Source organism: Babylonia areolata, chromosome 4, assembly GCF_041734735.1.
Source record: "Babylonia areolata isolate BAREFJ2019XMU chromosome 4, ASM4173473v1, whole genome shotgun sequence".
Lineage (NCBI taxonomy): Eukaryota > Metazoa > Mollusca > Gastropoda > Neogastropoda > Buccinidae > Babylonia > Babylonia areolata.
Genome location: NC_134879.1, coordinates 31,430,961 through 31,454,041, shown reverse-complemented (window position 1 = coordinate 31,454,041; position 23,081 = coordinate 31,430,961). Strand labels below are relative to the sequence as shown.

At 37.4% G+C, this 23,081-nt stretch overlaps 1 protein-coding gene across 4 annotated transcripts in view; it reads right to left on the bottom strand.

Moving 5' to 3' along the window:
- Positions 1-16,810, bottom strand: part of LOC143281063 (spermatogenesis-associated protein 7 homolog) — a 29,258-nt gene extending 12,448 nt beyond the window's left edge. The window contains exons 1-8 of one of the 4 annotated variants that reach the window (XM_076585979.1): positions 16,719-16,810; positions 15,268-15,325; positions 14,227-14,316; positions 13,501-13,548; positions 10,933-11,042; positions 8,994-9,074; positions 4,075-4,913; positions 2,818-2,862 (exon numbers count right to left, since the gene is read on the bottom strand). In XM_076585979.1, coding sequence (XP_076442094.1) covers positions 2,818-2,862; positions 4,075-4,913; positions 8,994-9,074; positions 10,933-11,042; positions 13,501-13,548; positions 14,227-14,316; positions 15,268-15,310 — 1,256 coding nt within the window. In that variant the 5' untranslated portion in view covers positions 15,311-15,325; positions 16,719-16,810. Of the gene's footprint in view, positions 1-2,817; positions 2,863-4,074; positions 4,914-5,886; positions 6,227-8,993; positions 9,075-10,932; positions 11,043-13,500; positions 13,549-14,226; positions 14,317-15,267; positions 15,326-16,718 lie in introns of those variants that run through there. The other 3 variants (XM_076585980.1, XM_076585982.1, XM_076585983.1) reach the window with 3 other exon arrangements.
- Between the last annotated feature and the right edge of the window lie 6,271 nt (positions 16,811-23,081).

Sequence of the window (23,081 nt, the reverse complement as noted above, 5' to 3'; positions counted from 1 at the left end):
ACAAGCCAGTACCACTGTACCCTGTCTTTTCATCAACAAACATGTAAACAATCTCTTGTAAAGATAACATTCTTGAATTTTGTCTTGCATACTTTTTCTTCTGATTCGGCAGTATGAAAAGAGATTCACTATCAAAGTCTTTATTTTTTCTTGACATTTCTCATGATAAAATTATATTCCTCTCAGACCACTGGTGCAAAATCCCTCTAATAAAAAAAGAAAAGAAAAAAGAATAAATAAAAATCAACATATCAAATGAGACTGTCTATATCTTTCATGATTCTTCCTATACTGTCCTTTTCACTGTGAGTGTGTATGCAAACAACAGCATTCATGTGTGGGTATGTGAAAGAGAGAGAGAGAAAGATTGTGTGTGTGTGTGTGTGTGTGTGTGTGTGTGTGTGTGTGTGTGTGTGTGTGTGTGTGAGAGAGAGAGAGAGAGAGAGAGAGAGAGAGTGAAAGACAGAGAATGTGTAAGAGAGAGAGAGAGAGAGAGAGAGAGAGAGAGAATATATATATATATATATATATATATATATGTGTGTGTGTGTGTGTGTGTGTGTGTGTGTGTGTGTGTGTGTGTGTGTGTGTGTGTGTGTGTGTGTGTGTGTGTGTGTGTGTGTGTGTGTGTTTCTCCTGCATAAATTTCTGATTTCATTTTGTTTTCAAGATTTAGAGCTGAACATATCTGATGAAAAACAGACGTACAAACAAGCAAATAAACAAAAATCCACACAGAATAATTTTTGACTCATCTTGTATGTACAATTTTTATTTCTGTCATAAGTCACTCTAGTTAAGGTTAGAAAAAGATTAAGAGTCATACAAGCTAAATATTTATCATTTCAATGAACAAACCAAAAGTTAATGAGAGCATTAGTCAAATTAGAGAAAAAAAAAAAAAAAAAAAAAAGAAACTGTTAAACCAGTGCACCACAACCTACAAAGTACAATGAGTTAGTGATACAACAGAAACTATCAAAAAATTTCTCCTCTAAATATGGTAAAGGAAAAGGTAACAGTTAGATAAAAGCACTATAATTTTAAACTCATTTAAGTAATTCCTTTCTTTGTTTCAGATTTTTCTCTTTTTTTTTTTCTCCTTAACATACAAACCAAATGTTAACCATGAAAGTTCACCACACACACACACACACACACACACACACACACACACACACACACACACACACAGATGGAATTTAAGTACTCTGAAATATAACATACAGTTATATATAAATGTGAAAGAACCATCTAAACCAAGATATAAACATAACTGCATGTGCAGAGATATCAAAAGCTCATCCCAATCAGAATGTGTACCTATGTGTTTAGATTCTAAATCAGAATCTGTTCATAAGTATTCATGCACAGATCCCAAAGCCCAAACTATATAAATACTGTTTGACAGCCTAAATTACAATCCATGCACAAATATGCATACACATATGCTACAGGCAAAACGAAATCAATATCCACAAGGAAAAATATCATCCTTTCTTAACTTTTATGTATATGATTTGATTTTTAAAAAAATCAATATGACCTGATATTTTCTTTAAAAAATCTATTCCACTTTGGAATACATGAATACTGTCTGTTTTTAACATTACATATGTGATCTGATATATTTATAAAAATCTATTTCACTTGGGAAAAAATGGATACAGTCCTTTTCTAACATTGTGCAAGTGATCCAATACTTTATGAAGAAAAATATATTTCACTATGGAATATATGAATCCAGTTCTTTTAACATTATGTGACATATGTGATTTGATATTTCATTAAAAATATCTACTACACTTTGGAATACATTGATACAAATGTAGAGCGATACAAATGATAGAGTAACAGAAACACACAATTCTGAGAGACCACAATAAAAATACAACTGCTGTCTCTAAATCAGTCCATCACAGAAAGAAAGAAAGACTTCCAGATTTGTGTTGCAGATATAGCAAAAATAAAACAATCTTTTCACGATGACTGAAAAACACAGTCATGTTACAATGCCAGCTTTGGAAACACAAACTGAGACATATTTCAGAGCAAAAGTTGAGATTATTGTAATTACAAACTTTCTTTGATCAGATGTTGTTCCATATGATGTCTATTTCAAACTCATCTCCAGTTTACCTCAAAAGCAAAAAATGCAAAGCACAGAGAAGCAAAGATAAAAGTAACATCCAGGTAATAAACTTCACCCCCAAAATATATATAATAAAATATGGGGCAGAATAAGCAGGCTTAGCTACAAAAGAAAAAAGCTGGTATTATTAATCAATACAGAAGAAGGTAAAAACAAGTTAAAATAAACAGTACAAGCTTAGACAAAACAAACAGGAGAACATATAACACGAAGAATGTACCAGAAAATGTACAACCCACTTTTTATTTATATCATATTCATAAAGAGAAAGAACACACCACATAACATACCATTCCACTTCTTTTTTTTTTTTTCTTTTTTTTTTTTTAGAAACAGAACTGAACTCTACATTTCAATATCAGAATGGTAAAAATCAATAACAAGAAATATCAGTTGTATATTGATTCCATAAGCCCTTCTTTCTCATCAAAACAATTTTTCAAAGAAAAAAGGAGTAGGTGGGTTAAACTGTGGAGCAGCGGTCTTGGAAAAGAAATAGCATTTGGTACAGATTATCATGTTCAAAGAAAACAGTCAACTTCACAAAACAACACAAAGAAACAGTTGTGTAAAACGAAGAACCAGTTGTTCAACACAACAGGAGAACACAAGGAACACAAACTACTGCAGCAACAGACAAACAAATGACTAAGACCACTACTTACGCCTGATTAAGACGATGACTTGTGGGGGACTTAATACCAAAAGACCTGCCAAAAGACACTTTGTGCACATCACTGTGGAAAAGAAAATACTTAATATCATTAACTGCTCCTTTTTTACACACTTTCCTTTGTGTATCATTTTCTTCTCTTTGATGCATTTGATCTTCAAGAGCCCATATTGATGTTAATTGTTAATGCTCTGGGCCCCTGTAGTAAAGTGGTAGAGTGCATTATAAACGCCCATTATCATTATTTCATTTTATATTATCATTCTCATTCCTATTATAATAATGATGATGATGACAATGATGATTATTATCATATATTTTCTAGTGCTCTGAACTAAATGTAGATTTTCTTTATGTGTACTATGTTGTGTTCCCCTTTTGTTAAATGCAGTTTAATATTAAAAAATAAAATTAAAAAAAAGTTTTCATTGCTTAATCTTTACCCCAAAAAGTCTTGCGCCAAATACAGACAGATAACTATCTGTTTAATTAAAAAGAAAAAAATCTATCTATCTATCGATCTATCTATCTCTATATATGTATATCTATATATCTACATACATAACAAAAAGAAAAAATAAATCAAGTGTGTTTCACTTGTTAAAAAACAAAACAAAAAACACCTGCATAACTTCACCCCCCCAAAAAAAAAATCCAACAAAAACAAACCCAAGATGTAATGCGAAAACAAAGATGAAATGAAACAACTTTTCAATCTCACTGAATCAATCAGATTTGCGGAAGGTTTCACTGTACACTATACTCACCCCTTTCATTCTCACTAAAAAACTGTGTGTGGTAAAGATCTAACTCTTCACTCATAAGTGGTAAAGATATTAAAGCTGATGTTGTTTTCAAACAATAAATGAACAAAACTACACATCTTTCACCCCCACTATCCACATACACAAAATTCAGTTGACAGAATTCATACCATGTACCTATTTCTCTTCCTTACCACATCTGACACAATCTTAAAAGCAACTAATGCATTAAGACTGCACTCGGGTAAAATGCAAACTAGAATAATAATGATTAGGAACTGCCAAAGCAATCATACACATCAACACACTGAAAAAAAACAACCACCAAAACCAACTGAGAAGCTAAGTGCTTCATCCTGAAACACACCTTCAAAAACTCCCTGCAAACAAACCTTGACCAGTAAACAAAACAAGCCAGCACCCTAACTTGTTAGGAGAAAGCTGCACGTGAAAGACAGAAAGGTGAAAGAGAAAAACAACATTACTTGGAGGAGGAAGCTGTGCGGGTGAAACGGAGCGTGTCAGACTGCCCCAGGGTTCCCGTCTGTTGCAGTGTGTCCCCGCCGTCCACGCGTGCCGAACCCGAACCTGAACCTGAACCGTTGCGGACCCGGATCTGTGCCCTTGTGGCCTGCTCCTGCATCCAACTGAGGTGGTCCTTGTCCATGGAGATGTCCAGCCGCGGCACGGAGTGACCGTCCCCAGGCTGCCGAGGGTCGTGGCTCTGCAGACTCATGTCCATCAGCATGGTCTCCGTCAGGGTTTCCGTGGCCCCCAGGTCCCCCCTGGAGGGTCTGTGTCTGGGCTTGGCCTGGGGGACCTGCTTCACCCGTGTTTCCTCTTCTTCCACTGCCGCTTCCTCCGGCTGGTTCGACGGCTGTGACTTCCTGGGGGGCGGGGTGTAGTACTTGTACCTCTTCAGACTGGACTCCCTGTTGCTCTTGAGGGTGCGAGGGGTGAAGGGTTTGGTGGGCTCTGTGAAGGAATGGGCGTGCTTGTTCAGCACGTCACCATTGTAGGTGACCTTCAGAGGGTTGGTGCTGCGTGAGGTATGCGACAGGTTACTGGCCATGGAGGTGGTGGAGCGTGCAGACATGGGCCGGGTCCGACCCCCCAGGTAGGCCGCTCCGGCCATGGCCTGCGTCACGCCACGCACTCTGGCTGACCCGGGCCTCATGGTGGTGGTGCCAAAGGCGGCAGACTCTGACCTGGACCCCGCAGTGGCGTCCACACTGTCCACTCCTTGCTCAGCCTTCAAGGGCACACGGAGGGTGGTGCGCATGATGTCCCGAACCTGTCGCTCCTCCTCATCCTCTGGCTCTTCCTGCACAGCAAGCATGTAGGCTTTCAGCAACACCGCTTCAAACTGTCTGCAAATCATGGGGATAACATAACATTTCAGTTGGTGTCTGATTGCAGGCAGATACGAATCAGTTCCAGTTTTTGTTTCAGTTTCAAGGTGGTGTCAGATCGTTAGGACAGATCCATCTACATTACATCACATCTGCTGAAAAAAAGAATAAAAAGGAGCAGATGCCTCATAACCCTAAGTGCTGAGCATGCCTTTAGAGCCTATCCTAGGTCTGTGTAAAACATTAACATGGAAATGAAAATAATTAGAAAAAATAAACAAACAAATAAGTAAATATATTAAGATACAGTAAAGTGTAAGATACAAAGAAGGCAGATATTTGATATAAAAAAAAGGGGGCCACTCCCAATCAAGCAATATGAATTTACACTCCTACCAATGGTACTGAAAATGAAACCTTTACCTGGAAATGTCTACAAGTCCCACAACTGGGACTTAATAATTTTTCACTCGTTCTCATTTAAAGGACAAGTTAGCAAATGCCATTACCAAATCTTATTGTGCATGGTTATATTACTCAAGAACAGGTGTTTTGTTATACTACATATAAACACTTTTCATTTTAGCTGATTTTACAAGATTAACAACAACAACAAAACTAGGGGGCTATGGGGGGGTTGGGGGGGGGGGGGGGGGGCCACTGAAAGTTTAACTGAAAGAGAAGTACACATCTGCATCAGATCTGCACCAGCAGACAAGGGGTGGGAGTGTACTGATCTCAGACTCTCTGGACTGAAAAAAATTATATCACACAAACTAGTCAAATTTCTGCTCTAAGTAAGCAATAAAAAAAATAAGAGACAAATCTAAATAATGGCTTATCAAACAAAAAGGTTAACCTGCATTAAAAAGTATATATATATATAAAAAAGAAAGAAAATGAATGAGACAGAAAAGAAAAAAAATCAACAGCCAGAGCACTAACCAGTAAATGCATTTAATCCCTTGATTGCTGCTGACAAGTATGCACATCAGTCATCAGTAAGGCCTGTCATGTCACTGAGACAAGACAGAGCTTACAGGTCAGGACGTCAGTCACCCACCTGATTTGGACTTCTTCCTCCTGAGACTGCTTTACTGTAATTCGGTTAAATCAATTACCTCCAAAAATGAAGTATGGCTGCCTATATCGTGCCGTAAAAATGGTCATGCATATAAAAGCCCACTCATACATGTATATTAGTGAACGTGGGAGTCACAGCCCATGACTGATGAAGAAGAAGTTATCAATGACACCACAGATAAAAGTAAAAGATGTGGTAACTGCACTTCAAACTCTTGCCACACTGATTTCATTTCAGCAAGGTTCAACAAATTAAAGAATGCCCAGTCTCCTGTCTGTAATTCCAGGTCAAGTTTTTTTTGTTGTTTGTTTTTTTTTATAAAGAATTAAGGTTCTTTCATGTGTCTATGACAATTCCTACACTTGCTTATATATGATAGTCAGTCGTGTCCGACTATGACCATCAGAACAGCAGAGGAGGCAACTGCTGTTCTGACTATTTGGGCTAGAATTTGATTATAGTAGAGAGTGTCTTGCCCAAGAACATCCCCACTCTCTCGGCCAAGAGGGTTTTAGGACAGTCGGCGTTGGGATGGTTCCCAAAGGCCAACTAGCCCACAAGGCTGCAGCACTAAGAGCCAGTGCAATTCTGCCTCCTAGTTTAAGAGTCATAGTCCTTCACAAAAGACGAAGCTGTAAATGGTTTCCCATTGACTGGAGAAACCATTGATAATACAGCTCTCACTTTGCTGTTGGCCCAAATGTAAACTTATGTCAATCTGTGATATAAACCGAGCACCTTAATGGTTGCAAAAGAAACACTTTCACTTTCTGACTTTGAGTACACTGGGGAAATACAGTCCTTTATTTGCATATTCAACAAACCTCCCCAATACTATCCACAAGTCACCATTCCATCTAAAAAAAAAAAAAGAAGTAAATTAAAAAAAAAAACAACCTAACTCAGAATTCCAAGTCAAAAAACAAATCAATCACTTTCCACTATTTGCCCCGTTTAGACAAAAATCTTACACATTCTTAAATAATCTGGAAGTAGAACACAGTTAATCTTTTGCCTGAAACCTGAACAGCAAAGCTGAAAAGGTCTAGTTTACCATCCCACTTAGGATTTATCTGGATTTTATTTTTATGGTTCTGGTGATCTACAGACTGGCAAGCAAAGATACTTATGATATTAAAAAATGAATTGCTCAAAACAATGTTATTAAATTCTCATTAAAACAGAATCAATACATTACAATGTATATATCAGTAAACATGTATATGTATGCATGTGCATGACAGCAACTCTGTGTGTGTATGTGTGTGCGTGCACACCCATATGCATGTTCATGCAAAAATGCAAGTACTGTTTCTGTGTAAAGGTCTGTGTTGCTGCAAAATCACAAAAAACTACTACACAGCATCAAACTAATGGCTTCATTCACACTACTCAGATCTAAAGCATGAGTACAGTTTGAGTCTTGAGACCTGCACTCTGATCCAAAGAAATGAATTCAATTATTGCAAAACTGAGCAGAAAAGAGCCAGCGGAAACAAATGGACCACAAAAATCTGATTGGTTTTCAAAAATATCCTTTTGAATCTGATCTTAGAACCAGTGTTGTATTAACAAAACAAAAGTTCAAGTAACAAAAAAATTAAAGTGTTTTTACTTTGAATTTGTAATATTACAGGTGCCATTTCATTATCATAAGTGAATATGAAATATTGGAATGGTGTACAGTGAACCTCTCTCTCCCACTGCAATTTTATTACTGCTAAAACTATCATCAATTTGAAATGCATGGTGCTGATTGATGCAGATGAGAGGATTGGATGGAACTTTATTGGATTAAAAATATCAAAAACAAAGAATAAAAGATGTGTGAAAGACCAACAAAACTGGATTACTTCACAGCCTTTCACAGCCAAGTTGTAAGTAAAGAACCAATCAGACTGCTATAACCTATCAGAGTGCAAAGCATCAAGGAGATATTTGGGGGGATGGTGGGGGGAGGGGCCAACAACAACAACAAACATGAATTAATGGACTGAAAGTTAAAAAAAATATGCCTGAATTACTGGATCTACTTCTTTTTTCTTTATAACTGCTATAATAAACATGACTACTAATTATCAACATTTTGAATATATACTCTGGATTTTAAGTTTCCCAAATACTCTAGACCATTACAGATGAATAAAAGATGAATCAAGAGAATCAAGTCATATTGCATGCAACTCTGAATGCAGGGTTGTCATGTTCTGCATTTGTGGGCTGCAAAGCCCATGCTCACTTGTTTCTACAAGTGCTTTTTCATGTGTCATTGATTTTACATGGCCTTTTAAGTAGCCACACTCCATTTTGGGGATGAGTGTATGGTGGGAGTGCTCCAAGTTTTCATAAGCCACCAGACACTGCCATGATCATGTCATCTTTAACATATTTCTCACCAAGTAAAATATGCTGACCTGCTGCTCACTGACTGAGCAATTTTGACTGTAGCAGTCAACGCTACAAGTTGCTTCACATAAAATCCTCACTCATAATAAAAATTTGTTTCAAACACTGCATTGCCATCAATTTCATCAGTCCAGAGAGCACTTTTGCCTGACACTCTTGCATGGGGAAGTCTATCCCAGTCCACTGTCCATGGCAACAGCAAAACCAAAACTAGTTGTCACAACTGGCAATTTGCCAGCTGCAGTCAGAAGAAATGTATTAACATGCATATCCAGTCTTCCAAAGCACTACTAGATCTGCACATTCCGACTTGAAAAAGTGGCACCACCACCTGTCTCTGAAATCTTTTGAACCACAAATAAGCAACTAAGACTGGAAGACTGAGAACTTCTTAGAAACTTGAAACATCCTCAAAGACCAAGAACAAGACTATCATTAGTATCAACCACATCACAGAAAAAAACAACAAAAAACAGGACAGCTCTAAGAAGCAGTTACTGATCTATCTTGAGCCAGCAAAAGGAATGGCAAAGGCTGTTGTTTCACCACACAAATACGCCACCATCTCAAACGAAACAACTCGCAGACTCCTGCGAGAGGGGGCCGACTCCTTCAGGACCTTCCAACCTGAGGGTTTGAATGACTGAACAGAAATGGACAAAAGGAATAACAGAAATGCACACAAAAAAAGAAAAGAAAAAGAAAACAACAACAACAAAAAACAAACAACGATAACACAAACAACAATAACATGTATAATGTGTGCATGCATGTGTGTGTGTGTGTGCATATACATTTGTGCACCTGTGTAATCATGCTAGTTTTGTAATGTATGCTCATTTGCTCAAGTAAGTAGTAATTTCCAGACAGACTCAATGTATCAATAACACTGGTTTGTTCTTTCTTTCTTTTTCTTTTTTTTTAAACATAAGGAATACATTCTTTGATGATGTGTAAGGAATGTAGATTCAACATTAACATCACTGTGAAAACTTCAGTACATTCCACATACAAACAAATCATACTAAGCAAGCATACTTTAAGACAAACTGACACACTTACAAGCACTTCACACACAAATATCCACAAACGCAGACTTCACACACACACAAAAATATACAACAAAAGAAAATTTAAAAAGAAAAAAAAGAAAAGGGGCGTGGGGGGAGGGAGAACAGATATCATAACTGAACAGTGCTTAAGACCTGACCAGAGCAACAGACTGATATGTTTCACCGTGTCTGGGGCTCGGCATTGGAAGGCGGCACCCAATCCTCTCCTCCCTCCATTATAACTGACCGCCCCCAACTGAACTCAAGTACCCATCCAAGTGAGGGAAAATCAGAGTAAAGAGCCTTCCCTGAAGACACAACACCATGCTGAAACAGGGCTTCAAACCCTCATCACCAGTGAACACCAGATCAGACTAACTGATTCTGCTGCACGGTTTCTCTTGTGGCCTTCAGACTTATCACAGTGAAACATATACATTTGTTGACATGCAACCACACCTTCTCCAGTTAAAACAAGCTGAAACTTGAACTAACTGTGTGTACTGATCTAGGCAGAGTGATTCTCGTAACGAAAATGTCAGAAACCATGAAATGGAAACAAAATGAAAATTTAGTTTCAACCATGGAACTGAGGTTAGCAACTAATATGATTTTTTCCCCCCACCTGGCCCTAGAGCATGAAAAAAAGTGGTGAATATGTATAAACACACTGAAAAAAAAAGATTAATCACAACCACAACAACAAAAATATGGACATACAATATCTATCAAACACTGCATACAATCAACAACAAAAATTAAGAAAGAAAGATATATAAATAGACCACTGGCATGATCACACACACACACACACGATCAAATCAAATCAAATCAAATTATGGTGCTTAGAGCCTCGCCAACCACTAAGGCCACTGCTTGTAAAGGTGCGTTTAAAGAAACTGCACTCTATAAAAGGGACTTATGTAAAAACAGAGCGACACCTCCTGTCAATCCCTCTTGCTTAGGTTGAGCAGGTTTAAAAATTAAGTTAAAACCTGGGAGAGATAAAATCTTGCCATCTCTTTGCAGAGTTTCTTGCAGCACCAGCACTCAAGGTTTCAAAGAACAACAAAGCAACTGGAGTTCCTGAAGGTTAGCATAAGAACCACGGATGTTTCAGTGAACGATCACCATTTAAAAAGTTAAATATGTAGTAGCAACCTAATCCATCGCTACCTCCTGCTCCTCCGCTTGCGATGGTCCAAGGTCAGATAGGATTGCAAATCTGTTTGCACGATAAACATGTGACCAAGAAACCATGAACATAAACCAAGCACCATATATTTCCCACATAATGAGAGACTAGGTTATCAACAGAATAAAAAAACAACCCCATCAGACCTCTTTCAGGAGCACACACACACATATGCGCACACACATGTGCACACACTCACACGCACACACACACACACACACTGATGACAAGTACTGACAATCAAGCCCACTCACCCACTGCTGCTCATCGTAGATGTCCTGTGCTGATCCTGACCTGTACATGGAGCGTGACGAAGGCCGGGAGCCATACTTCTCAACGCGTTTCCTCACCTGCCGATCTCTCACTGCACACAACACATCAATCTTCCACATACATGTACCTCAAAACTGCATCTACCATACATGTTCAAATGTTTCCCTTAAAACAAATAACTATATCAATGAACTGGACAAATATCATGGTGGTGGTGGGATTTATTTTTATATGAGAACATGTTTGAGTAAGCATGTAATCAAATTGGTGCACACAACCAGAAAAAAATTGTCAAACAACACTCATCCTGTTTTCTCACCTGCCTATCTCTTACTGCATGCAGCACATCAATAACTGAAATACATGTACTTCATGACTGCATATACTGTACGTGTTAAACTGTTTCCCTTAAAACAAATAACCAAATTAATGATCTGTACAAGCATTGTGGTGATGATGGTAGGATTTGTAGATCAGATGTGTGCACATGTTCGAGAAAGCATGCAGGATATATGTTTCCTTTGTTTTTGGTTGTTGTTTTTCCACAGCAGATGTGGTGTAGTGTATATGGATCAGTCCACACACTTTGACACCTCCTTCAAACTGAAATGAAAATAGTATGGGTATATCACTATATGGTGTACACAAAAGAATTAAGTTTGTTGAATGATATCAAAACAAAAAACACTGGTTTGTTAAACAATGTCTCAAAACCTGCTTATGTTCAGATATCGCTTAACAAATGCATGTGTGGTGGCATGCACTACATTACAGAGCAGAGAATACAACAATTTCAATCAATTTGGTATTTTGTTTCTCTCCTGAATGATCATCAATACTGCATCATCTGCAAACAGTGATGGGTGCCAAAGCCAAATGGTTAAAGCATTGCGCTTTAAATAGGAGGGTCTTGAGTTTGACCCTGGTATCTGCACCTGGTGGGTAAGGGTGAGGATTTTTCCAATCTTCTTGGTCAACATATATACTGACCAGATTGTGCCTTAATACTCCTAGTGTGTGTATACGTATGCAGAAAATCAAACACATATGCTAAAAATTTTGCAATACATGTCACTGTTTGGTGGTTTATGGAAAAACCAGCATACTCAGCACACTCCCCCAGAAAGGGTTAAAAAAAAAGAAGTCATACATGCAACAGCACTGGTGTAGACACAAGTGAACACTAGAGTTGCAGTCCACAAAGGCAGAAAGAAAGAGATCTCCAAACAGTTGCATTTTAACAGACATGTACACAAGACACAACTTTGCTACATACAGCTCTGCTATTTCTTTCATTCCCCAATTGCCCCTTACCTCACACATAAATGCACATTAATCATAGCATTTACCTGTATCAACTCTACAAACAACACCTCACATTTAGAACATTCACTTTAACTTTTTCTACACTAAGGTATGCTATAGTGTACTCATGCGTACAACGTTTCAATGCTGTGGTGCACAATAGCTTATCTTGAGTTTAAAAATTCATAGTTCACAGTTTAATGACTTGTGCGAAACTAAGCAGCACAGCTCTGTTTAACAGTCATCCAAAAAAACACCTGTACTTTTCCGGGAAAATGATCAAATCTGTCTCGACTGCTGGCTCTGGTGTTGATGAAAATGATGATGAATCTTCAGATGCTGATGAGTGGTCCAACGACAGTATTAGCAAGGATGAAAGTGGCGAGAGTGCTGGCAGTGAGATACATGGTTTCAGAGACAGTGACTCAGCAGCAGACAAAGCTGCAGCTGTTGGGGACGTCGCTGAAGGCCAAGACTTGAATAAGGAACAGTTTCTGGAGTTTCTCATGCAAGACTGGCAAAAAGACTTCTCTTTTTTCCAATATTTTTATAACTCTATACATATCCAGTACAGCACATGCATGTGTTTGAGAGAGTGTGAGTGTATGTCAGTTTATATGTGCCCAGGTGACATTGATACAGATTCTATAGTGGATATTCCATTGCTACAATAAGGGAAGGACTATGGTTACAAAAGACCACACTTGTAAAATTTCTATAATATGAGAAAAACTCACCCCTTTATATTAGTTGTGAAAAAAATTGATAAAAAACAAAAACAGGTAAGTCAGTCGATAATAAAGTAGGTGTCTTGAACCCTTGCCATGTGTTAGTCCTTTCTATTCTTTTTATTACCACAATATTTCACTGCTGTATGTGCTTGCATTCTTTTTTTGATTTTTTTTCTTGTATCCTACACAAACAGCCAGTACAGAGAGTATAATCAGGCAGTACAGAATGAGTTAATATTCTGCACTATTAACATATCAACCTGTTCAACAGATCAAAAACCTGAAATATTGATGTGTTCACAGACATTATTTCAGTTCAAAGAAATATTTGGTCAAATTATTTATAATAAACTTTTGTTTATTGATACAACATCTAACATCCACACTGATATCAAATTATACATGAATAGCAAAAATGCTAACAGGAACACTTACTATGTCCAAACCAAATTAATAATACAAAGCATTTTTTTTTCAAGCATTTCAATGGAAATATGAAATACTCCTACTTACACTTCTGGCTTGACAACATTGATTTTGGAGGTGCATTGTCAATTGCAGCTGTAAAGACAAAACAGAGACATGTGATTCTTGAGTCACAGACAGCAGAGAAAAACAGAATGTGAGACACAGAGAGACAAACAGACAAAGAGACAGAGAAAACATGGACAGAGAGAGAGAGAAAAAGAGAGAGGTAAAAGGAGAAGAAACCAAACAATATGTAAAACAGAAGACTACATCTATTTCTTTGCAGTGAAAAAGAATAACTACACAATGTATATAAATTGCATATAAAACAAGGTAATATCCATTCCATTTCTGATCAATAAAAAGAAGTAAGAGCAGTACCTCAAATTTATCCCTTTCATCATTCTCAATTCCACATCCATTCACCTCATTCCAATCCATTGTTTTTGTTTAAGTTGAGCAGAGCTGTCTAAAATGCAGGATAAAATCATCAAACTGTAAAAAATCAACTCACCGAAATAACATTGAAAAAAAAGAGGAAAAGATTTACACAAAACTGACATCGAGATTAGAACTGACATTAAATTTGAACCTTTGACTTGATAAAACTAACACTTAAGATTTGCTACCTGGCATTCAAAGTGACTCTTAATTCAATAGTTGGACTGAACACTACCACCCACACGTCCCCCCAACCCAACCCTACCCACCACCAGCATATTTTACACAACTTGCTGATACGTGAAGCAATAAGTACAGAACAATACATACGTTTTGCCTTGCTGATTTTTTTGTAATGATTGTCCATGTGACTAATGACCAACATCTGTGTGGTCAGTTTGCTGGAGGTTGGTGACAGGGCTGGAACAAACAGCAAATAAATAAATAAATAAATAAATAAACAAATAGATGAATGAATATGTACGCAATGTTCACACACAAACAGATGTACACACACACATACATGCGCATATGCAGGCACATTATCACATCCATACACAGACACATTCCTACATCCAAATATGCATAAATATTATTGTCTTTGTTTTTAGGAAAGTCACTTTTATCAAATTCATTATTCCTTGTGAATCTCATGCACTGTTTGTATTGCATATACCATATATGAATTTTTCTTGCTAAGATAAAGAAGTTTTCTGCATAAAATACACATAATATCATATCTTACACTGACACCCACCTCATTTAACATGTCTCACAAGGATAATCAACCTGAATGAAAAGGAGAAAGGGACTTATTTTGAATGACACTGGCACCTCTTGAATAACAAGACAGAAGGACTATAGAGAAAAACTACACAGAAAAAAAAAAACTTGTGCAAGAGAGTTTTTAAAATGGTAGAGGTGTCGCACAGGGGCAATCCTATTTTCTCAGCAACAGAAGCAGAAGTATGGAGAATCATCATGTTTAAAGACTTCACTGAATGCAGTGGATGGTCTTGATGCCTTCTTTGCTTGGTCACACCCTATGTGCCCCACAGTTCTCTATTGCATACACCTTCCAGTTGCTGAACTTCTGCATGGTCCGCAAAAGCAGTCTTAATAAACCCCACTGGCTAACCTCACATGGTTTGGCCAGCCTGTCAAGGCCCTTGCACAGGGGATGACAGCTGCCACATGCAAGAAGCAGATCAAAAGCAAAATCCACATCTACATATTCGCATCTCTTTGGGCTGAAAGTTCAGAGCTAAACCAAAAGGGTGATCTAAATGCAAATCAATCAATGACCAATTCAAATATACAGGATTTTTTAAAAATTTGCACATTACAATAATAATTTCAAAGCAAACTTACGGCTACTTTTAACCCCAAGTTGTCCTCGCAGAGATGCTGCCATGATGTGTTTTGTCAACTGGAAAAGAATAACTTCAATAAAGAAATTTAAAAAAATTAAACACAACAACAAACAAAAAGATACCAGTCTGGATATGAATCTGGTTTTGACATACTTTGTTCAGAGTGGAATAAAAACAAGATACAAGAACTTGTATGATTTGAGGATAACATCTTGTTTGTTCTGTTGCAATCAGTTTATTATAAGTTTTATTGTGATGTAATTGAAAGTTTGCTTTCATGACATTCCTTCAGCAGTTTCAGTGTGAATCAATAGCTAAAAACTAAAAATCTGTACAAGTAACTTCAACGTATAGGCCTTTTTTTAAACAGAGGTAACATTTGGACAGTTCACAAAATCTCTGTGAACCATTGATACTGTGCAGGAAAGAGGAGGGGCAGGGCAGAAACACACTGGTTAATTTCAACACAACAACACGAAAAAAAAAAGAAGAAAAAAAAGAAGGAAAACCTTAAAGATCATCTTGTCGTATCACAACATTAAAGACATATGTGATTTTAGAAATTAACTATTTAAAACAACAGTTTTGAAGGAAAACAACAACAACAAAACACCAAAACCTCAGGCTGTCTGCTGAACAATACAAAACAAGACACTCAACTTTGTGTGATGGAACAGTATCAAAATAATTCCTATTAGTAATAAATACAGTCAAATCAAGTTGCTCAGTTTCAGTCAGTAGCTGGGTAGCTGGGATTACATACACTGTCAAAATATTTCCATTCATTTTGTACAACAACAAACGAAAAACAAAATGTACAACCAGCCCCACAAATCCCTTTAAACAAATACCTATGGAAATCAGTATTGCTATATGATACTTCTACAGCATTCCTCTACACACACACACACACACACACACATTTCATGCTTTGCCACTTGAGTACGGATAAAAAATAACTCGCAACCACTCAATGTTGCACAAAGAGAGAGAGAGAGAGAGAGAGAGAGAGAGAGAGAGAGAGAGATGGACAAGGATTCAAACATTAGGAACCATCTGATTACGTCTTATTTAAAAACATTTGTATCAATCGATAAAGGATGTCAACATTCTCACCGCCCACTACAGGCCAGCACACCCATTTTCTCCCTTCATATTCAAAATGGAAAAAAAATGTGAGTATCTGCCAGTTAAATGACTGAAATATCAGAACAGTAACATAACACAGTAGTTAGACGATAGTTTGAAGAAACGTAATCTGGAATGGCCACGTCTCAGATGCTGCGTTGAGCAAAAATGTGTGTTCTGGTTCAGTTATTTCGGGACCCATTCCACGTCAACTTCCGAAATAAGACAGAACAATAAAAACATTTTTGCATAATTCTCAGACCGATTTTGGTACGTATTGTTGTAACTGCAAAAGATAATTTGGGGTGTCTGAACTTTTACCCAGTTATTTGCATTTAAAATGCAAAAATCACTGCTCCAGCCTCAACTTGCTGAAAACGCCGCCATTACGGTTGCTACCAACTCGTACAAGCGCCCCCACAAAGAGTGACCTCCCCTGGAATGAGTCCGAGGCTTTCGGGGAGGGCCGGTGCAGCACAAGAATTTTCCACACGGACGTTTTCTCCCAGAATAAACTACTACTATACGAGGAATTGTAACTCATGAGTAAAAAATTTCCTTCGTGGACTTTATACTCACCAGCAGGCAAAATTCACTCCTGCCACGAAAAACAGCCTAACGATTTTTCTCTGCAATAAATTTCAGAATTTCAACTGCTCATCCAAGCGTACCACTCTCTTTGTCTCTCACACTAACACTATAACGTAACGCACAAACAAACACAAACTCACATATACTTTAACATTCAAACAAATATACATAAATTTTCAAACAAACATACACATGGGTATACAGTGACACTTTATGCGTTCACAAACACACAAGTTTACTCACACACACACACTTACATACACATGTGCACATACACATACTCACCACACCATACATAACATGCACATTGGCAAACACTGATGTGCATGTGCAAACGCACACACAACATACATTACATGAACTGATGCATAAACACAGGTATACACATCGCATGCACACACACACACACGTACCTGTCTGTAATCCTGTGGTAATCCCTGTACAATCCACAATAGGGGGGTGCGCTCTAGGAGACTGATATCTGAGTATTACCGTTAAGCCCCCTTGTTCAGCCAGGGGAACTGGGGCTCCACACAGCATCAGTCAACAACAAAAAAGAAAGAAAAATACAGGCACATAAAAAACACACACAAATACAGGCACATACACATTCATTCACACACAACTTACACACGGTGTCTACTGTATACACATTCACGTGACATTCATATGGACACACACAACAGCACACATGTAGACATGTTACAGTGAAATACATACACACACACATGCACAGTCTTACTCTGTGACTAAGCTACTGTAACCATCAGGATGGGGCTCAGTGTTGGTAATAGGTGGTGAGACTGAGCACTTCACTGCTGAAATGACTCACAGGGTCTCATCTTGTGGGTGGCCTCAAAGAATCAAACATTGCTAGCTCCCTGTGGACTGGGGCTGCTATTGAACAAGTCTGTTGTTGCATTGGTACATTTATTGAATGAGTTGGGTCTGTATTAAAATAAGCCTTTTTGATGTTGCATTGGAAATGCTTCAAGGACTCTGCAACTGACTGCAACACCCAGCTGTCTGCAAGGCAGTTTTGACGTTTGAGGAGAGGCATATCTAGGACCTCAACCAGAAGCATTTGGGGAGACATAACTTACATCCTCTATTGCCTGACGACAGTTTTTGCATTTGTGGAGAGGAGTATTCAGGAACTCAACCAGAAACATTAATCCCAGAAAAAGCAGAGATAACAGTTACATCTTGTTGCCTCCCTGCAGTTTTTGTGTTTGAGAAGAGGTGTGTTAAGGACCTCAACCAGAAGCATTAATCCTGGAAACAGAGGAGACAAGACTTCTATTGCCTGCTCATGGACCAGCTGTATTGGCATGTCTGCCTTTGGACATCATTGTCATCTCCAGAGTCACTACATCTTCAATGTTGGTGATGGACTTCCATGTTATTACAATGGTACATGCATCAACTGAATGTGCGTTTGGACTGCTGTAGATTGAGCCTCTTTGCTGTTGCATTGGATTGTCTCTTAGTTTTCGTTTTAAATCTTTCTTTTTCTTTTTAATTAAAAATAATTCCTTAACAGTAAGTTGGTATGTGGAGAAATACAGAGACGAAGAATTGCTCAGCCCTGAAATGCCTCTAGTCTCATTCATTTTGGAAAGTTGGCCAATGCAACTGACTCTGGGCAATGAGCCCATTCTGTTTTACTATCGATATCAAAACAAATTTAGAAACCTTTCTCTCCACCTCTCTGTAATTTGTGTAAACTGATATAAATGACTGTAAATCTCTAAGTGGCCAAGATTTTCATTCCGAGTGACTGAAAATTAAATAACAATGGATGTATACTACTACTACTACTACCAATAATGATAATGACTTTATGTTATGCCTATTCTCTAAAGAAGGCTCGCGGCACTTTACAAAAACAGATAAACAGAATCACACAAACTGTTGGATGAAGAAAAAAAAAATCTCCAAAACAAGAAAAAAGGCTACAGGCACACCATAAGAACAATCTCGATCACTGTACCACTCTTCTCCAATAGCTCTCATTCCCTTATATACAACCAGCCTTTTCACAACATGCATGTGTGTGCAAACATGCACACTCACACATACATGCAAACACACATGCGCATACACACAAGAACAATGGAATGGCATGGGGGTATTTTCAATCAGTTTAAAGAAGTGGGTTTTCAGGGAAGACTTGAACGAAGTGAAAGATGAAGAGTGCCTGATCTACAGAGGGAGTACTAGACAGGTGAGTCGTGAAAAGTGAAATTATGCTGACCTAAGGGTTTTGGTATCAGCAACTTTCAAACTCATCTTTTGCAAATCCAATATGTTTGTCTATCAACAACATGTACATGGATTATGAACAGCATTGTCTTTTTAAGTATGAAAAGGAAAGTATGTCTGTATTTGATAACTATCAAATGATATAACTAAGCGTGTGTGAGAAGAAGGCAGAGAAAAACTGTAAAATAATTAATAACCTCTCAGACTGGTATACAAGAACAGAAACACAATTTTTCCCTCTGTACAAAATTTATTCAAAGTGTGTAGTTCATTTATTTCAAAGTACATTTCACCTCTGAAAATGGAGTATGGCTTTCTACATGGCAAGATAAAAATGGTCATGCACATAAAAGCCTACTCGAATATGGATAAGTTAATATGGGAGTCTCACAGCCCATAAACAAAGAAAAAGATGAAGAAAATGCACTTTCATATAAACTACAACTATTTTTTTAAAGAAAGCGTTTACTACAACTCGTTAAAAACAATGAAATCTGCACCAAAAAACAACAAACAACTAAATATATAGATACACACAATAAAATGTTCAAAACCAACATTGGATCTCAGCTGTGTCGGTGTGAGTGTCAAAATAACAAAATACAGAATGCGTAATCTTTGAAAAAAAATCTTGGAATCATTTTTTGATAACCTACATTCAACTGCAGTTCACAAGAGATTCATATGCTGGAAGAAATTGATAAAACAAAGCACTTGTGCGACATACATAGTATATATACATTCTCTCTCTTTATATACATATGTTATTCTTAATTGTGTCTAATATTCAGTGCATTATGAAACCAATATAGCAATTCTGAATAAAGCACTGTATATGACAAATTTATACATTCATCCTCTCTACATATCCATAAGTCATTCTGAATTGTCTATTATTCAGCATCAAACTGTCTTTCAGGAAATAAAGTCAGTCTTCAGGAGAGAAAGTTTCAAATGCATATCAATGTAAGTACAGTCTTTTTTTGTTTGTTTTTGTTTGAACACTCCCAGGAACAATTCTGAGAGTGAAAGCCAGTGGATACACATTCAATGACAGAAAAATCATGTTAAAGTGGCGACTGCTATAATGGTTTAAATATTCAGTTTATTTTCTTTTAAGTAGAGACATTTAGCATTTCACAAGGTTCATCTTTGAATTAAGGCTTTTTCTCTGTTTGTGCATGTGTGTGTGTGTGTGTGTGTGTGTGTGTTTGTGTGTTGGTGTGCATGCATGAGTGAGAGAAAGAGAGAGAAAAAATGAAACACAGAGGAAAACAGAGATTTTTTTTCCCTATCCATAAATTCATGGTCTTCCAATCACTTTTAATAAGCTGAAGTCTGTGAGATGACAAACCTCCAACAAAATCATGACACCTCATTTTCTTGTTTATGGTGGTGGCTGTTGATTTCCCAATAAATGTTCACTAACCACAAGTGGTTTTCAAAAGGACAGGCAAACAAAAGGAGCCAATTCCCACAAAGAAGAAAAGTGAGAAATATTACACTGCTGCTGGTGGTGGCCGGAAAAAAGAAAAACACTCAAACAATAAGTAATCTCAATAACACAGAGCAAAATAATCAACAGCAAAAGTTTCAATAAACCCAGATGTAATGCATTTTTCACAATTGTTGTTGTTGTTTCTATGCAGAACGCAAGAGATGCCAGAATTGCAATTAACAACTCACACACCACTCATGATACCTGAGGCCACCAATATCACAGTCCATCAAGATTACTGGTACAAATGATTAAAGTCAAATGGATTCAGCAGCTGCACCACTTGCTGTTATTTTCACAGCAATCATTTATTCTTTTACTTGTCACTTAAACAGACTGGTTGTTGCAGACGTTCACTCAAACTCATCTCACAAATCTCAACAATTCAAACAATGTTCTGCTTTTGTGGTAAAACTGATAAAATCAGAAAGGAATGAATGTTTTTTTCCCCCCCCTGAAACAAAAAGAAACATTCCTTGCAACAGCAAGAACAACAAAAAAGGAGTTACAAGAATAAAATAATAAATAAAACAAAAAGACAAAGTCTGCAAGTCCATAACAAGACAAAAATAAAGAACATCATCAAGGAATAAAGAAATAAAGAAATAAAGAGTGAAAAGTAAAAAAATGACACATGAAAATAACAAAAGTTTGGAGGAAAATTTTGTGTTATTTTATAATTTTCCATTCCTCTACTTGTACTGTATTTTATGGACAACATGGCCAAACATTTTTTCTAAACTTCAACCCATGTACCTTATAATACTGTGTGCCCAATGTACAACTGAAATCTGTCAATACCGTTGACCTCTGAAGTCAGAAGTATGACCTTGGTGAAAACCAGTGAAATCTTGCAATTAATCAGAATATATAAACAGCTCACACTGCTTTCTGAAGTCTATCCGTAGATCATGTCAGCCTGGTAGCAAGTTTCTTTTTCCTGAGGTTTGTAATCTTGTACTTCAAGCACATGGGCCTAAGGTTTCCTTGTGTCATGCAATAGGGTTGTTATGATTCCTCAGAACAAAGGCATCTTCAAACACCCACACTGTCTGGTTGTGGACCATTGTCTTGGCAGAAAATAACTCAGGGCATACATGCTTCAAAAAGACTTGTGACAAAGTTAAAAGCATAAGGAGAATATATCATGAATAGACACCTTTCTTCTACACTTCCACACTGGAAGGTTGGGATCAGAATACTGACGCCTTTTGAACAAACTCTCTCATTCAAAATTCTGTATATGATATGTTCTAAAAAAAAAAACTTTTTAAAGAGATTTTGTATACTATACTTCAATGATGAACTAAAGAAACCAAAGTCAATGAAATACTCAACAACCAAGCCTTATCAAACCAGAAGTCCTAAGCATTTTCTGATTATCTAAAAACCAAATTCATTACATTATAAGATGCAGATATGTTTCAAGCAACAGTAAACAAAAATAGAAGTCAAAAGCTTTTTCTGGTTATTCAGAAACAAAATCATAGAACGCTTAATGTTACAGATGTGTGTATGTGTAAGGTTTCATGTGTTTTGTGGTTTTGTTATTTTTTTAGGCACAAGTACTTTCCTATCTCATGCCTTGCAAGCTTGACAATGTTTACGTTTCCACATCACACTCCACTCTTGTCTTCCATAAACTATTAGAATCCATCTGTGTATGGTGCAAAATCTACTGGTTTTTCCCCTGTTTCTTCTTTGCAACAATTCTTTTCTTGTATATTTCTTTTCTCTTTTTTTTGCCCTTCCAACCACCCTTCCTCCCTCTTTTTTTATGTCCCAACAATGTGAGGACATCTAATTTTTCATCCTTGAGGTTTTAAAAAAAAAATTCAATTGTTGTTCTTTGTTTATTTTTTAAACAACTAAGGGACAACTCTCAGTTACATTCTTTTCATGCACAAAGTGTATGTTGGACACAACCACAATTTTAAAGGAAATTTTCTATCTAAAATTACGTTTAAATAACATACTTACCGTGACCCAACTAGTGCAGACTCCGGCAGGGGTCTGACATTCCTGTTCTGTGCAAACTACTATCCACCTATGTGGAGAAAACGAAACTACGGCCGATAACCTCCCGGAAGTAGGTAACCTCCCCTTTGTCCCGCTGGTTATCGCCCTCTTTTGACAGCAATATGCCATCACCAGCGCAGCGAGCAGGGAGAACAGGAAGCGGGGAGGACGGGAGGGTCTTAAATTTGGGTCATGGTAAGTATGTTATTTAAACGTAATTTTAGATAGAAAATTTCCTTTTAATTACACATACTTAACCGTGACCCAACTAGTGCAGAATAGCGCGACAAGGTGGAGGGCTCCCCTTCATG